Here is an 18,020-nt window from a genome sequence, read left to right as displayed (position 1 = left end):
GTTGCACTGTTAAAATCTTATTTTGTCCTTTTACTTTTTATGTTTTGACGATGACTGTTTTGACGACGTATTTACTCGCTGATCTCGGTGATAGATGAGGCAAAGGCAGCCGGCTGATCTTTACAGGGCTTGGACTGTGAAGTGTCGACTCCTTGGCTGGAGTCGGCAATAAACTGGCTCTCAAAGTGTCAGACAAAGCAATTTAACGGACGCACACCCACCCCTGCCTGCCCGCCGTATACCAGGCTATCTCTAGACAAGGCTACGTTTGCTTCTCTTCAAAGCGATGTATGCATTCTGCGCTGGCAGGTAACAGCATGCGTTGCTTTGAGCCGTGGGGACTAACAGAAGCTGAAGACTCAGGAGCTTCAGTATACAGGAAGCCTGACTTGTAGAACCTGAGGTGAAGGGGTTTCTCACCAATTAACTGGGCCAAAGGAAAAGCATTTTCAAGACCATTGACCTTAAATGGCTCAGTAGATTCTAATAATGCAGGGGTAAACAAAACTGTTTTGGCTGGAAGAAGGGTTCTTAAACTCTGTTCTGATCTCTCAAAGCCTGATTACTTGTGTGTTTATTCCTTACTATCTGAGGGTGTTTAAATCCTCTATTCCAGCATATAGAAAGCGTGATATATTTTGTCTGGTGGTAGATAAAATCACCTACATGTTGGTTCTTGAAAAATGCGTCTTGTACACAAATACTCGGAGGTAGTCTGCAATGGAAGCAGTAGCGGGGGGGGGGGGTTGTTGGTTGTATTTCAGAATGAAAGTTCTTCCCTTTAATATTCAAAAACACTGATAGCCCGTGGTAGAAATTTGGAATCCGTGACCTGATAGTTCGATGAGTCATGCTTGAATTCGTTCATTTCGTGATTCATTTTCTTGTGCAATTTGCTGAGATTTAATTATTAATGTAGTCTTTATCACATTGGGGTGGACACGAGTTGTGGAGATGGAGAGTGCCGCTCATCACCCTCTGACATAGACCAGGCATGCTTATCTGGGCTCTGGCCATCTTTAATACTAATCCTTCACAGGAGGATCCTGTGTCTGGCACTCGGGCCCCTCTCTACATTTATATTAACGTTATTGGCATTTAGCAAGCACTCTTATTCAGAGCGACTTACATAGGTTACAATTTTTACATCTTACCCATTTATACAGTTGGATAATTACTGAGGCAATTCTGGATTAAGTACCTTGCCCCAGCAGTGCCCCAGTGCGGAATCGAACCAGCAACCTCTCTAATGAAAACCTGCACTCACCTCCCAGAATACAATGCAATGTCCTCCCCATGTTGCTTTGACATTTTCAGTCTTACTTTAATATTACTTTAATGTTGCTTTACCGTTACGCAGACGTTGCAGTGACGTTGCACCAGGCCAGAGCTTCACACCGCTGTGTGCGGCTGCGTCTCCTTTCACCCCCCTCTCCGCCTGTGATGAAAATGTGCTCTGGCACAGCTGCGGAGCTTCAAAGAGCTGTCGCCGCCACCCCACCCCTGCCCCCCTGCCCCCAACACAATACAGCCCCAGGGCCAAACCCGGTCAGTCAGTTCTACTGCGAGGAAAGGGGAGTGAACCCCCTGCTAAATTGATTCTATTTTAAAACTGGCCAGTCCATTGGCAAAAAATGGAGGCGCGGAGGTAGGGGTGGGGGGGTGGTGGTGTAGTGAAAGGGAGGGGGGGGTGTTCGGAAAGAGTATCTGCGCCCTCTTATGTAGGGATCAGTGTTCTGGGACAATGAGGAGAGCCATTGAGAGTCTTGTCACATCTATCAGCGGTGCCGTGAATGGAAGGGCACCGACAGCGTGAATAGGGGACTCAGTTAAAGGACGAAACGGGGCGCGGCCGACCGCCCTATTGAAGAGGAGGGGACCTTAGAAGGAGGGCCACATAGATGGATTGTCTCCCCAGTCTTAGGAGGCGGATCTGCTGCACCTTAATCAGACGCCGCGCTGGAGTAGAATGATATTATGCAGATTGTTTTTTTTTTCGTACAGATCATTAAAAGATAAAGGGTTGGATGTATTGGCAGGGGGTTGTCGGGGGAAACGCAGAAAATCCATGAGTGTGTTAACGTGTGAGCACTACTGTAGTGTCTGCGTTTCAGCAGGTCCCTTGTGACTACTCTGTAAAGTTGTTACACGGAAGTATTTGGGGTTTGTGGCATGTGACAGGTTGTGGATCACGCTCTGGGGAATTCGTGTATTACTCCTCATTCCCCATCTGTGTTAGTTATGAACTGCAGTTAGCTGTCGCATCAGGTTGCTGTAAAGAGTGAAGAAGAGACTTCAATCTCATCAGCAGCAGGTCTGGTTTCAAATGTGTCATTCCCAAAGTATTTAGCATTGCGTAAAAAGTACATTTATACTTTGTTTTTTCATATGTGAAGATATTGCCTAAAACTTTATTTCTGTGATCCAAAAAAATATCCAAATTTTCCCTTCATGCAAATTATATTTTATTTGATCTTGAAAATACTCATTTTTGAAGTTTGCTGTGCGGGGAGTACTCACTTCTTTAAAAAATGAGACGCCATGATTGGCTTTGAGACCAGGCAGCATAGAAACACGTCATCTGTAATCAGCTAATTGAGCAAAGTGAAAATGCAGAGGTAGATCAAAATGTGCAACCTTGGAGTCATCCAGAACTGTAATTTTACTGTCTAGATAAAGGGTAATTTTAAAATGTTTTCTAAGAGCGGAAATTTTATTCTTGTTGCTCTGGCAAAAATGCTGATTCTGGCTTTTCTCGCAGAATGAGAGTTTCTGAGTCAACAACAAAAACACCTATGACATGAATGCATTTATATTATTAATATTTCTTTGAAACGTGACTTTTATTTATTTTTTTTGTTTTGGGGTTTTTCAGTTTCCGGCCCGGATGTTTTTGCAGAATATGCAGAGGCAGAAAAAATATATAATCTATTAATATGTGAAAGTAATCTGTAAGAATTAGTATCAGGAAATTTCACCCACACAAATGCGTCAACCCTGCGAATACGTCACCCCCCCCCCCGCCCCCCCGGCCTCCACCCCCACCCCTCGGCTTTTATCACGGCTGTCAGTGAGGATTTATTGCCTCCATGGCCCAAACCCCTGAGCCGCCAGCCAGGGAGAGCTGGTGTGCGCCACCAGAAGCAAGACCGCATTCAGCAGATCGCAATTAACGCCCAGCATATACATTGTGGGGGCCGTCGTTTTGCATCAGGCGCCTTTTTGTGCTCCCATTCGAATCCCCGCAGCTAAATATCTGTTTATAGTGCCCCCCTTGCAGAGCCAGCATTGCGAGTCCCTTCCCTTTGCGCTTTCAGAGTTGCCATTGTTCGGGGTCAATGTAAAGAGAGAGAGGGAGAGGGCCATGGGGAAGGCTGGCGGGGGTTAAGCCTCCGGGATTTGCTAGAGACAGACATGGACACCCCCTTGTCCTCACAGAGAGGATGCTAATGACCTGAGCAATGAGTCACTGCAAAGGCATCCCACCAACACCCCCCCCCCCCCCTCCAAAAAACCCCCAAATCCCAATGCACACAGTCTTTGTCACCTGAAGCTGGCGACAAGGAGCAACGTGGAAGCCGGACGGGGGAGAAGTTTTAATCCACGCTCTCCCTTGCCACGAATGCCAAGTGCGCAACAGTTCTGCTTGCGGAAGTGGAGCTATGCCTGTGACAAGGGTGGGTGGGGAGGTGGGGGAGATGTTACTCCTGTTTTTCGTTTGTGGTGGCATACGCAATTAGGCCCCAATGCAACAGCATGGCCATTTTAGGAGATTGAAGGCTCTCATTACTCCGCTGTCTTGGCTTGGGAGAAGGAGGAGGAAGTGGATTTTTTTTCTCCAGCCGTTTCATTGAGGCCCTTTCTTTTGGATTCAGTGTAAACCCCGCCATGTGTGCCAATTAAATCCAATATAAATATGGCCTTGGCATGGGTGCTAATTGCCCCTGCTTGTTTTCCCTCTGTGTTTGCCTTTCAATGGGGAAGGTTAATTGAATAAAGTTTCTTGGTCAGAGTGCCCAAAGGCAGTGTGGAACTTTCTATGTAGGTCACCCGATGCTAACTTTGGGAAGCAGCACCGATCCAACGATCCACTGTTTGAACCAGTCAGTTTGCTCATTTTTTTACCCTGCTTGTTCTGCAGTGAAGCCCACTTCCTGTGTTGTTTCCTTTTCCGTACCCAACCTGTCCAGGCTACAGAGAGTGTGGCAGGTTTCCATTCTGGAAAGAGCCGGAATGGCGGCCTCTCCTCTGAGTGCTCGGCCACTAAGTCAAAGAGGCTCTCAGTGCAGCTGTAGGGCAAGTGGGGGAGGGACTCAAGGAGAAAGCTGCCTCTTGTCCCCATGCCAGCCACCACATCTTCTCCAGCAATAGTGGGTCAGGCCAGAAGCACACTATTTTAAGGGGATACCAGACCTAAGAAGTAAGTGAAGCCCATGAGAGTAAAAAGGGGGGGGGGGGGAGAGAGAGGGAGAAAGAGAGCAAGGGAAGAAGGGAGTTAGGACGAGAAAAAGGCTTCTCGTGGGCACCCTGCATGAAAGGAATTGGCTCTATCGGAGCCAAACTGTGCCTGGGCGCGGGGGATGAAGGTTTAAGTCTCTTGGTGTTGCATCCATAATTAAACACAGGAGATGCTGCTCAAAGCCAATATAATTGGGGGGCTGGGGGGGGGTAGGCTGTGGTTGCTGCATTGCTCCACTTGAATGAGAAAGGGAGATTGCATTTACATGCAAATTACATTTGGTTCTCCGACAGTCGGGTTGCCTCACCCCTTAAAACCAGTGTCCCATTTATCTCAATGTTTGCATGGTAAACAATCGATGGCAAGGTTGTGCGTCTGTATCACCAGGAATGAGCAACATTATCAGTAGATGTTGAAATAATTGTCGTGCATCCTGCGCTTGATGTCACCTGGGTATCGGTGGAGGCTGAAGAGCCGATCAGGTAATGCATCGGTTCTCATGGTTTATTTTGGTTTCCTAGGCAACAGAATGGGGCCCAGACGAAGACACCAGGAGGTCCTGTCAAAGTAAAGGGAAGACGGAGGTAACTTTGAGCCGTGCATGGCTGAGCAGTCTCTGAATTTCTCTGCGCTGCTCTTACACTTGACGAACGAAGAGAAGTGGCAGCTTAGAGCTATTATAGAAAGAAAGGGCGCAGACAGAGCTCAGTAATTTCGTGCTCTTGTCTTAAAATATGTCCTTTAGGCCATGAGATGAAAAGAATAAGAGGTGGTCTTGTTTAGCATGCCAGACAAGGTTAGGCCATTTCCAACGATACATGCTGTGATCATTTTCTTTGTATGGATTGATTGTAATGCCCATTTATCTTTTAAAAGAGCAACAAAAAGCAATCACTTGTCTTTGAAAGCCGGACGAATGCGCCCAGCTTCAAGTACCCTTTTGTAAATACAAACAAAATATGATTTAGCGTAGCAAGTTTAGATGATATTTTGATGTAGAGTTAAAAGAACTTTCTCTGTTTTTTAAAGTTTTTTTCTTGAGCAAATCTTTCACTTTACTTTTCCACAGACAGGTAACCAATTATGTCAGCACAGAGAAAGGGCTCCATCTATACTTTGGTATTTGTCACCATTCTTTTGATCCACAGATGCTGATGTTTTTTGCCCCTGCCTTTCTCAGCATATCTCATGCCCCCTTTCACTGAAATGAGCAGACTGCGAACCCTTGTGACAATCATGCTCAGATCTGGAACACAGCACATAAACTCAGGCCTGCGCTCCACTGATGAGGATTTATGGATGTGTGTTGAGACCCTAGAATCAACATCAGAATAGAAATCCCTCCTTCCCAACATACACTCATCGTAAATCCCTCCACAAGAAATATTGTCTGTCAGCCTGCACTCTGCATTAACAAACAGGAAGTGGCCCGTAGGGGCAGCCAGTGTCCCCCTACCAGCTGTTAATCTAAAACCTGTAACAAACCATGGACTTGCTCCCCCTGCAGATGGAGTGCCAGAATTACATCCGGGTGCTGCTGGTCAATGGGAAGAGGGTGTTCACCTGTGGCACCAACGCCTTTCTGCCCGTTTGCACTACCCGACAGGTAAGGGTGTGTGTGTGTGTGTGTGTTGGGGGGTGGGGGCGGGGCTTAAAGGATGGGCGAACGAGTGTCAGGAGGGGGAGGCTGTGAAGCCCGTTCCATCATTAACAGCGTGGGTGCATGTCCTTGAAGTCTCTGTGGGAATTCCTGCAAATTTTGTTTCCGTGACATCACCCGCGTAAGGAAGCCTGGCCTGTCGGGCCTCTTCCACGGTCCCCAGAGGCGCCGCTCGCCGTAGCTCCAGATCAGCATGCGGTCTGTGTCACAGAGTGAAAGAGTGGAGGGGATGGCTGCCAGCTCCCCCCGATCGTCTAATTTCATTCAACACAAGAATGTTGCTTGGAAGAGGGCCAGAAGCAGGAAAAAAAAACCATCAGAATGACTGGTGCACTTTTACACAGATCAGGTGTGTGCAAGCTATAACTGCCAGAATTACTTATTGTGGTTATTATTATAAATTCTCAATTATGAACAACCCAAAGATGTTTGGAGCGAGTTTTAATCAAGGTGGAATCCATTATCCTGCAGATCAGTTTCCAGTGCCCTTTTTCCTCAGATAATGTAATTGTCACAGATAAAAATCTCATGACGTAACTGTTGAGTGACCATTTTTCCAGTGTCTTTGTGTTTGAAAAGGTGCTGTCTTCATTTCCCTTGCTTTTGTCATCCTTCTGCAAAACCACCTCCCAAACCTGGTCACCTTTAGCTTACACACAGTCTGACTGAGGTTGACTTGCTTTGTGAACTTTGTAGAATCAATTCCCCGAAATCCCAGTGGATGCAGTGGCATTCACCCTTTTCTATTTAACTTTGGGCCAATCTTCTCCCTTCATTTTAATCTTGCTGTCAAAGCATATACTTTCTGCCACTGAGTGGAAGTGTTACAAGCCCATCTTCATCTCGCCTTACCTCTCAGCGAGAGATCAGTCAGAAAAAGTTACCTAGAAATCTCAGCACAAACCATTAGATTACATTACATTCTGGTCAACACATCCAGTCAGGTATTTGCCCCCTTTACCATGCCATACTTGTCATTTAAATATATTCAATGATATCTGTGTTGCTGAATTTATTTTACAATGTATGTTGTTTTACAATGAATTTAGCGGTATACATTTTCCTGTGCATCTCATTGTAAAATGTCATGTATCACATACTGTAAAGTATTGAAAAATTTCATATATAATATCTTCTTAATTTTGATGTTGGCAGCTCTTTATAGATGTAGCAGGGCTTTGTGAAAATCTATCTTGTGTTGTGGCTGCTGTTGATTGTTGTACTGTCTGCCATGTTAACGCGTACCCACCCCCCTTGTCTCTCAGATTGGGAACATGAGTAGGGTGCTGGACAGGGTGAATGGCGTGGCACGCTGTCCCTACGACCCCCGCCACAACTCCACGGCCGTGGTGACAGAGAAGGGGGAGCTCTACGCCGCCACCGTCATCGACTTCTCCGGCCGGGACCCCGTCATCTACCGCAGCCTGGGGAACATGCCGCCCCTGCGCACTGCACAGTACAACTCCAAGTGGCTCAACGGTAGGATAACTCCTGTCGCCGAGCTCATTGTATATGCTACTTATGTTCCAGCCAGTTTTCATTATTGCATTACATTACATTGCATTCATCATAGACACCCTCTTATCCAGCGTGACTTCCAGCACAATAGAACATAAGTGTATCCATTCAAGTTGAATGAGGGACAGTGTCAGACCAGGCTAACAACGTTCCCAGGGCACCGAGTGTGATCATTATACAACATGTGTGACTGTTCTCACAACTTCACCTTTATCACTGCATTTTTCTAAGGTTCACTGCAAGTATTTCTAAGACCCAGATCCGTAGTAGAATAATTTGTGAAAGTGAGGGGAAATATCTTTATTACATTGTTACATTATTGGCATTTAGCTGACGTTCTTATCCAGAACGACTTACATCATCAGTTTTTTTTTTTTTTTTTTGCACAATGTTATCCATTTATGCAGGTGGCTATTTACTGAGGTGGATATTTACTGAGGCAATTGTGGGTTAATTACCTCACCCAAGGGTACAGCAGCAGTGGAACTGAACTGGCAATCTTCCTCCTCCTTAACTATGCTACACTGCCGATATGCAGAATTGATTGAGCTAACATAGATTGTTTGGAGTGTGTGGACCTCCAGGAGTTTCATGAGTTTGATATCACACTCTAGGGCCATGGTAATGGTTTCTTCAGGTCTTGATTTAATTCAAATATGTTATTACAAAATGCTAATGACAGTGGTACAGGGTTGAGGCCTTTGGAAGGAAGGATTGTCTGCTCTAAACTCTGAAAGACAAGCATATTATTATCATCATTTGAAACTTCCCATTGGGTTTAAGATTAATGATACAAATCCTGGTAACACTTGCGCTGCACTTTTTATTCATGGGGGAGAACACGCAAAGAGTAAATAAGCCTCTATCAAACATCAGAGGTGTTGGTAATGCTAATCTCCTGGAAGCTGATGCTTTTCTTTTTCGGACTCCAAAAACACGTCCAGAGGCCAGTGAAACCTCCATCAAACTCAGCCCTACAGCGCCTCAGACATTTTTCCCGACTCCGGCAGGAAGTAGTTGTTTCGGGACGGCTTTGGCAAGGGGCGCCCGAGATATCCCAGGAGTCAGCGAGGAGTTAAATTATTCACAGCGAGGGTGCGAGGATGAAATTGCCCCGGCACGCTTCACGTGCCTCGCGGCGGGTTCCGCGCATCGCACATGGCGCGGTGCGGTGCAGCGTGGTGGTGGTGGGGGGGTCTGCTCATCAGTGTGATTTCAGCACATCGCCTCGGCGTGGCCCCCGGATTCGCATGGCGTGCCTGGAGATGAGCTCGCCTTCCTGTAGAGAGCGCGTCCTCTCCTGACACCCCACCGCTGCGCCCCGAATCGTCAGTCTGCCACTCGCTCATTTGCAAACTCTTCTGCAGAAGGGCTCACCCTTAATGTCTGAGGTATCCTGGGATGTAATGAAGAACAATAATCCAATCGGGTAATCATTTTGCGCTGTTACACAATCCCCAGTAGCTCCTGCGAGTCTTCAGGGCCTTCTCAGCTCTGCGCCTGCCAAGATCATCTTCAGAACAGGAACTGTGGGAAATTAGCAGGATGGAGCTGCTAGCGCTCTCCACATCTGAAGTGACAGATTGACAAAAACTCGTTGACTGAATTTTGCATGGAGACAGACTCCAGCATGCTCCTTCATAGCCAAATTGAGACTTGATGGAAAACAAAGCAACCTGCCTGAAAAAAGAATGGTTTCAAAGCCTGATCCGTGCCAGGATGGAGGCAAAAGGTGGGTGTCCTGAATAGAACATCAGTCTGCTGTCAGTTCGGATTGTGATCCTTTTACAGTAGGCGCACACTGGCAGATTATTAACAGGTTCCAAGACCGTGGTCCCTCTGCAGAGCTACGGGAGGAGATTGATTGGGGTGCTTCAGAATGCAAGCGTTGTAAATTCTACCCCGGTCTAGAGCCAGGTTTCTCAGGCTCCTGATTATAACAGCCAGTCATGGCAGTTATATCACTGACATTCCTCTCAGTGCTGCTGAAGACCCCAGTGTGAATCTCAGATTCCCAGAAGCCTACTGTTTGCAGATTGAACAATCTGTTTCATTTCAGATGGGCGAAAGGAAATTGTTTGCAGTGTTCATACCCACACACTGGCACCTACTCATATCCAAGTTGGCCGTCACGGTTTAACTTCGTTGCTCTGTTTTGCTATATATTCATTTGCCAGTGGGTAAATTTTAAGGGAGGCACTCCAGGAAATGTGGGTAGCAGATTTGGTAGAGTACCTAAGATTATCTGAGAGTATATCTTAATGTGTAGGTTCCTATTGCTTTTCCTCCTCCTGTATAGGGGAATGTTCAGAATTAGAATCAGTAGGTTGAAGTTGCATTTAACGTTGCCTTCAAAGGTAAAGTGTGATTGCACAGTACAAACACAGAGATCAATTTTTTCACTGTTTCACAAGAGACCCACAGTCCTGTTCACAGACAAGAAGAGGGTTTAGCTCAGTTCTGATCAAATTGCTCACTGTCTTTTGCATCAAAGAAAATTGTGCCACATCATTTTGGTAGTGAAAGACACTTACTGTGCAGATATAACAGAATTTTGCATCAAGCTATGACTAAGTTTCCTTTTGAAACAAACGTACATATGTAATCACCTCAGTGTCTCTCTGGCTGTTCTGATACTAACCTGCAGAAAGTAGGGGTTACTCAGTGACTTACTGGATTTTTCTCTTCTTTTAAAACATAGTTACTCTTTTTAATCATCTACTAAATGTGATGAAGTTGAGCTGAAGCCCGGAAAGTGTGTCTGCGGTTCTTTGAGGAGTTTCTCGCTATCCTCCAGTGGATTTGAATCAGGAGAAAACAATGTGAATCTCAAATGGCTGATTAAAATAGGAACATTTGGCTAAGTTGAGGGGTTAGTAATAAAATGGAGCTCCACAGATGAAAGGATATTACTTTTGTCATGCAGTCTTAATTACCTTTTGTAGCTGAGAATCTGAGTCATATTTACCATGGCTTTTAATATTAAAACAACATTTTAAATAGTATCATTTTTATCTCTAATAATGTCATTTCTGTTCTGCTCCATAATATCTCATTTCATAAAATGTGTATTTTCAAGATGACCATTACAGGGAACACAGAGTTATTTTCCAGGTATATATTTCCACACACTAACCTAATGTAAGCTGCAGGAAGAAATGACTCCAGATGTTGCCATCATTGCGCTATATATATGTTCATTTTTCACAATCATTTTCACAGCTTCACTGCTCCCAGTGTTCATTAGTAGAATGATTTTGTTTATCCCTCCGGAAATAAGCTTTTTTGAAATCAAAGTAAAAATAGGCGCACAATGTTTGAGTTTCCCCACATGAAAACAACATTTTGTGCCGTCACCGTGAGTGAAAGGTTGGTTGATACAGGGGTCTTTAAATAGTTATATGTGTACATTACATTACATTCATTTAGTAGATGTTCTTATCCAGAGCAACTTCCAGCGCAATAGAACATAATTGTATCCATTCAAGTTGAATGAGCTGTTCTGAGTGTTAGACCAAGCTAACAACGCTTCCAGACCAGTGTGTGAGAGCATAACACTATTCAGGCCCGACCATAAGTTAACTTGTGCAGTCTGACTTGGCAGCCAAAGTCAAGTATACTACCGTACTTCAGTCACTAGAACATAGAATCCAAAAACATTGCTTTACTACACGCAAAATAAACAGCAAGTACTAGTATTACTGGACTTGATTAGAGAGCTGTCCTGTCCCTCTGCCTCCCCCTAGAGCCCCACTTCATCTCGGCGTACGACGTGGGCCTCTTCACCTACTTCTTCCTGCGGGAGAACGCCGTGGAGCACGACTGCGGCAAGACCGTCTACTCACGGGTGGCGCGCGTCTGCAAGAACGACATCGGCGGCCGCTTCCTGCTGGAGGACACCTGGACCACCTTCATGAAGGCGCGGCTCAACTGCTCGCGCTCCGGCGAGATCCCATTCTACTACAACGAGCTGCAAAGCACCTTCTACCTGCCTGAGCAGGACCTCATCTACGGCATTTTCACCACCAACGTGTGAGTGCTCATTCCCCTCATTTCCACTCATTCCCCTCATTCCCCCCCAAAAAAATCCTGATTCAGACTGTAAATAAATGTATGCAATCACAGAATTAAGTCAGTAGGTCCAAAGGGTTCTCTGTAAGCAATAATTAGGCTCTAACAAGGGCAAATGTAAGTAAGTCAACTTTTGACAGTGACGCTAAGCATACCGAAGGGACACCCACTTTACCTTGTACTGCAAATTACCTTTAGGTGTACCGAAGGGAAGCTCAATTATACCACATATAACTAATCTTTTTTTACCTTGACCTGTAATATAAGCTTTCACACACACATGCTTTTCTCTCCAGGAAACTGTCCTGGTACTGTCCAATCACTACCGAGAGAATAGAACTTATCTGTGGTGGTAGCCTTGATCACTGAACCATAAAACGCATTCAATCGCTTGTGACTCTTGCCTTGTGATTGCATTCAGAGTTGGAACTTTTGTTAGTCTGTCATCTCGTACTTTTGTCTTGCAATCCTTAAAACTTGCTCTTAGAGCCTGAAGCTATTTGGAGCTTCTGAAATGCACCAAAATGTGTGCATAACCTCACAACGTGATGGAAGAAAACACAATCCTCTAAAGTAAGTTCAAGCTATCAAAATAAATGTTGAAAAGAGGAGGCAAATTTACCCCCTAAGCAGTTTTTTTTCCAACTTCTTGTTTTCTTGTTCTTCGCTGAAGGAGGGTTCAGAAATGTTTCCATGTATACACTTGGTCTTCAGGGTTTTAAGGCCTTTAAAACAACTATGATGCTTCCAAGCAACCACAAAGCACTTTAAAAAGTTAAGTCAGTGAGGCAGAATGTTAAATTTTGGCCCCTGCAGCTCCAATCAGCCTCCATTGAAGGGAGGGAATCCATGTGTGTTTAAGTGCATCACAAGTCATGGCTGGAGGATACAGAGCCATTGTTTAAGGATTTCTGTATCATCCACTTCACTAGAGGAGGAAATGACTCCAGGCGTCTTGTAATCTGAACACATTTCATACCCGGCAAGAAGTGCGAACACTCACAGACCCTTCATTGATTACCAAAGGCCTTTCAGATATACATTCAGATTGGAGACGTCGGAGGGCCTTCTGTTTTCAGATGGGTGTCCTGTGTACCCAAAAGAACTTTGCTATTCCATACAGAATGCAACACTGTCTTGCCCCTTCTCTCATGTGTCTATATGTGTACCTACAGGATCACCAGCTTGTAGTTCACCCACCTCTGAACAGAGAAGGGAGGTGATGACATAACCACTGGACCACTACAGAACACTCTTTCTGCCTCCCTCGCTTGCCCCCCCCCCTTTTGTCATTGAAGTAATAGAATATGGTAATGCAATCATAAGAGCAGTGTCTCCATCTGTCTGAGTTAAATGGAACACCTTTAGCACTGCCCCCCGGAGTTTGGGTTGTAAATAGGCTGGGAAAGTGGTTCTCCTCTGTGATAGGGCGTTCAAAGAGCTGGCAGCTGGGTTGTGAGGCGAGTGTTCCTTAAGTATGCAAACAGGGCAGGCCCCTTTTAATTAACTCCAGCTCCTTTGGCGTCTCTCGCCATCAGCTGAGGGTGGGCCAAGGCCCACTGAGGCTCACTTCAGTGGCGAAGCTCGGTGTTTTTTTAGTGAACAGATTTTGAAAAAAGGGGGTGGTGAAGGGGGCAGAGTCGCAGGTGTTTTCATTTTTTCCTGGGGTGTTTCCTGTGAATCAGTGAGCAGTCTGGAAGTATGATGCAAGCGAATATGGTTTTGAAGGGGGGTCTCAAGGGTATTAGAGGTGTATTATGGAGGTAGAGAGTGGGTCTGTTCTTTTGAGACAGGGGTCTCCGGGTGATGATTGAGGCCATCTGAACTCTATAGTGCCGTGTGCGACGTCTCAAAATAGTGCAAAGATTTTCCTTGCCATTATTTCAAAGAGCATTACAATGAGTGCAGTGACTCAAAATATTTCCCATGCCATTTTTGCCTTGCCATCATGTATTGCACACAGCCGTCTTGGTAGAGCTCTGTCTGCTTTATCGGAGCTCCTTATGCATATTGCCACCTCTCTGTCTTTGTAGTGTTGAGACCGTCATTTCAAACAGTGTGTAGAATGACTGGCTGGAACCCACAGGCATGGCATTACTAACCCCATCCAGAAAATCTCTAATGCCATTGTTTCAGGGTGCGGTGCCAGTGCACATCGTTGTTATGCAGTAAAAATATTCATAGATAATCCTGGCTTATTACAGTTTCTGATCTCTGCTGCATGCGATTGCTGAGAGCAGTTTTTGTTTCTGCAGCGATGGAAGAATTCACTGAGGTTGAAACATTGAAGTTAATGTGATTTTTTGATGCAAGGCGTATTAGTACCGGCACTCCTTGGAGGTGGGAGACTGGAGGTCTATACTGTCACACCTGCCTGCTCTTGTTGAACAGAGGAAACAGACTCACTTGATATTCCTGTTGCCCCCCCCCCCCCCCCCTTACCTTGATTCCTGATTCTGTGCATCTGTCTCTATGTCTGTGTGTCTCTCCATCTACACTGCCTCTGCCTTATGCCTTGGGGCTCAGCCTGGGAGGGCAGAAAGTTTGGTGAGAAAACCCCAAACAATAAAACTGTGTTAATGACCCACATTAGGCAGGGCGGACAAACTAATTTTCCCACTGTCTCTGGAAGCTGCACAGCTCAAGGTCATTCTGAGATCAGCTCCACCGCCACTAGAGTGTGTTACCGGAGCCAGAATTGTTGGAAGTTTAGTTTCGCACGCCCCTCCTTTCACCAAAATCTCTTCTGGAGCAAACGGAAAGTGCAAAAGGTTTTACAAGGGGCAAGAATCTACAGAGATATCCGTCCGGTGAGTTGTACAAGGACGACCCTTCTGCCCCCACCCTATGCCAGCGCTGTTTCTATGGGTAGCCCCACTGAGCATGTGCGGCCGCAGGCGTGGGTTAGAGGCTATACCACAGCGGGTGATGCTAAAAGTATTACACTCACATTAACCCCTCCTTCCTGCACCTGCATCCTTGATCTGACTCTCTTATGCACAGCCCCAGCGCTCCTCAGCCCGCGGGACATTATCTCAGGTTATTGCTGCACTGCTGGGCCCAAAGATTTCTTTTATAGCGGATGCGCAGAAAATTGCTTTGTCATCAGGCCCTGGTAGTTGTTTCTGCATGCAGTTGAAAGTGAGAGCTCCACACACACACACACACACACACACACACACACGTTTCAGACCAGACGTAAACCTACCCTTGCAGTATGTCATTGGCTGGGGCTTTTTGCTCTCATTCCAGCCCTGGGGCACACATTCACCTGATGGGATAAGCTGGCCGAGGTAGAATAGGTGCTCTGTGATGATTTCTTTGTACCACCACTGATACCTTCCCACAAGAGGAGAAATTCACTCTGGCTCCCCTCATGCCAGTGCAAGCGTAGAAATGATCGAGGTTTATTTCACAGTTATTATTTATCATGTATAGACAAATGAAGCATGATTTCGGTTTGAAGTTAGAACTTGACTGGGCCGGGAAGTCAGTGAATAGGCATACACTCGGAGACCAAACCCATTCTGGGTTAGTGACCCTGGACTGATCTATATATGCTTGGAGCATCCAACCAAACATTTCCTCTTGGTTTTATTTAATTTTTTTCCCCCTTTTGAAGGAATCATATTCAGGACCTCGGGGACTTTTTGAACACACAGCCGTTTTTCTGCAGAGACTGACAGAAAAAATCATTCTCAGAAAACCATTTCAGAGAACATTGTGTCAGGTCTCTGTGGGTTGAGACAAGGGCATTTGAAATAGATAAGTTGAAGCAGTGAGTGTAGCCTTTCTTTCATGCTGAAACCAGCGTGGTTCCTAAACTGGATAAAGAGATCCACAAAGAGACATGAAAGAAACAACAGCGCTTTGATGAGTTGTGTTTTTTTTTTTTTCTTATTGTATTGTTACTGTCCCACGCATCCGCCCCCTCACAAAATCATACACATTTATACCAAAGCAGGGTGTATCCGGTTATAACAGACCCACACTTCATACTTGTATCTGTTAGGTGTCTTTGACCATGGTGTCTGCCAATGGGCCTTTGTCTCCCCCCACCCCCCCGGCTTCCCCCATCACCCCTCTGCCCACGGCCCTCCAGCTGCAGCCTGAGCAGACGCCAGGCAGAGCAGAGCGGCCGAGCCCAGCTGATGGGGTGAGATCAGGGGGGCTGGGGACAGATGGGGGGGCGACCGCAGTTTGCAGCCCAGCACTTGTCCCTGCGCAGCCCTGTGAAGGGTTCACTCAGGCCTGGGAGCCATTAGTCTGCGGCTCCTGCGGGGACACGGCTGTTGCAGCTCATTTGTCTGTGGGTTCCGCAGCTTAAGCTGGCGGTTTTGCGCTCGGATACAGTGACAAGAGCCGGGGCCCGCTCTGTGGTGGGCGGGGTTTCAGAGTGCAATCAACGTGCCCCCCTTCCCTCCCACCAATGCTTCGGTTCCTTCTCTGAAGGACAGGAAGTTCAGGTTTGCTGGAGTGCTTAGCCTGCCTTCCCTCTCCCCCCCAGCATTCATCTGTTCGCATTCAGTTGCAGCGTAAGCGGATTCATTAAGTAATACAGTAGGCGTAGGGCCAGTGGCTCTTGGGTGCTGCCAAGGGGTCAGCCCAGCCCGGATGCTCTCTCTAGACTGCTCCGCTTTGGCATGTCAGCTACAGTAACATGCCACCTCTCGGTCTGCACCAGCAACACGGTTTCATCCCAGAACAAAAAGAAACAGGCATCAGACAGACCAAAAAAAAAGCGGCAAGCAAGTGCCATTTGGGACATCGTGTTTGCGTCTCCCAAAACAGTGTTCTTTTAATTTGCACCACTGAAATGAGTAAATGATTACAGCAGCGAGGGCTGAGAGAACTAGTTTATTGCAGTGTCTGTACAGCTTATGTTGTACCCTTAGGAGGAAATAGAGAAATGCTGCACCGCTGCTGAAATAAAAGAAAAAAATCATTATCCAGCCCACATGATGGACCCAGGGAGCAGTGAATTGCAGGGATAACAATGTTAACCACCAAGCAGTGTCTTCCCAGACTGTGGGCTGATTTACTTCACATTGAAATGCGTCAATGGATATGGCTAATGCCGGCTGAATTCCCCAGATACAGCTGAATCCCCCCCCCCCCACACACCCCCACAGCAGCTCGGCTAAGCCTGCTACAGAAACCAGACAGGCATTTTTCAGATGTGTGTTACAGAGATAGGCCCCCAATACTGAGGAATGCTGTATAAGGGGGAATCCATCTCTCTGTAGCAGAGATAACCTTCGTGACACATTGTTCTTTCACTTGTTTTTTCCGGTTGGGTTATTCGTTCCTCTCTCTTTCTCTTTCCCTCCCCGGCCGCAGGAACAGCATCGCTGCCTCAGCGGTTTGCGCGTTCAATCTGAGCGCCATCACCCAGGCCTTCAACGGACCCTTCCGCTACCAGGAGAACCCCCGCTCCACCTGGCTGCCCACCCCAAACCCCATCCCCAACTTCCAGGTAGGCCACTGTGTTATGGCCACGCAACATTTACAGTGTCCCTCACGATACCACGATGATTGTGGTCCGTTTCCCCACCTATGGCTGTGCCAGCTGATGGCACTCTTTCGCCAGGAATATATCCTGTTTTTACATTGCATTATTGTATTTCACATTGCATTCTGTTTTTGATGGGGAATAAGAAAAAACATGAGAAAAGAACTTGGTGAGAGGTGTAGTTTATAAACAGGTGGATGTTATTTTTGTACATTTTTGTGTGGGCTTACAGTACGAGAATTACAGTATTGGGGCACTGTCATGGGATGTATAACGATGTCCAGTCTTAAATTGAATAACTTGATAACACACCTTCACACAGTTAATTAATTTTCTTCATTGTCTCGCCTCATGGAACAGGTTGAAAGGTCTGTCATATTACAGTAAAGATTATGGTAAAGATGTCCAGCCCCTCCTACTGCATGTCCATAATTTGAGCTAATGAGTTTCATTGTTCTTCTGACGCCTTTCTTCCTGCCTCCTGCACCCAGTGTGGCACCATCAACGATAACGGCCCCAATGAGAACCTGACGGAGCGCAGTCTGCAGGACGCCCAGCGCCTCTTCCTGATGAACGATGTGGTGCAGCCCGTCTCCATCGACCCCCTGGTCATGCAGGACAACGTCCGCTTCTCCAAGCTGGTGGTGGACATCGTGCAGGGACGCGACACGCTCTACCATGTCATGTATATTGGCACAGGTGGGTGGGGTCACGCAGAGAGGGCAGAGCTGTCATTGGCGGTTTGTGGAGTCAAACAGACCCAACTCAAGTCCACCTTGTCCCCGCTTTTTCCCCCATGC

The 18,020-nt window shown here is 46.4% G+C and overlaps 1 protein-coding gene across 4 annotated transcripts in view; it reads left to right on the top strand.

The window, feature by feature from the left end:
- The window catches only part of sema5ba (sema domain, seven thrombospondin repeats (type 1 and type 1-like), transmembrane domain (TM) and short cytoplasmic domain, (semaphorin) 5Ba), a 107,759-nt gene that overhangs the window by 62,999 nt on the left and 26,740 nt on the right, over positions 1–18,020 (top strand). For all 4 annotated transcript variants that reach the window (XM_036545041.1, XM_036545042.1, XM_036545043.1 and 1 more), the window contains exons 5-10: positions 4,981–5,043; positions 5,967–6,065; positions 7,385–7,598; positions 11,384–11,669; positions 17,049–17,184; positions 17,712–17,919. In XM_036545041.1, coding sequence (XP_036400934.1) covers positions 4,981–5,043; positions 5,967–6,065; positions 7,385–7,598; positions 11,384–11,669; positions 17,049–17,184; positions 17,712–17,919 — 1,006 coding nt within the window. The remainder of the gene's footprint in view (positions 1–4,980; positions 5,044–5,966; positions 6,066–7,384; positions 7,599–11,383; positions 11,670–17,048; positions 17,185–17,711; positions 17,920–18,020) is intronic.

The sequence above is a fragment of the Megalops cyprinoides genome, chromosome 14 (genome assembly GCF_013368585.1).
Source record: "Megalops cyprinoides isolate fMegCyp1 chromosome 14, fMegCyp1.pri, whole genome shotgun sequence".
Classification (NCBI taxonomy): Eukaryota; Metazoa; Chordata; class Actinopteri; order Elopiformes; family Megalopidae; genus Megalops; species Megalops cyprinoides.
This window is presented reverse-complemented; position numbering and strand designations above follow the sequence as displayed.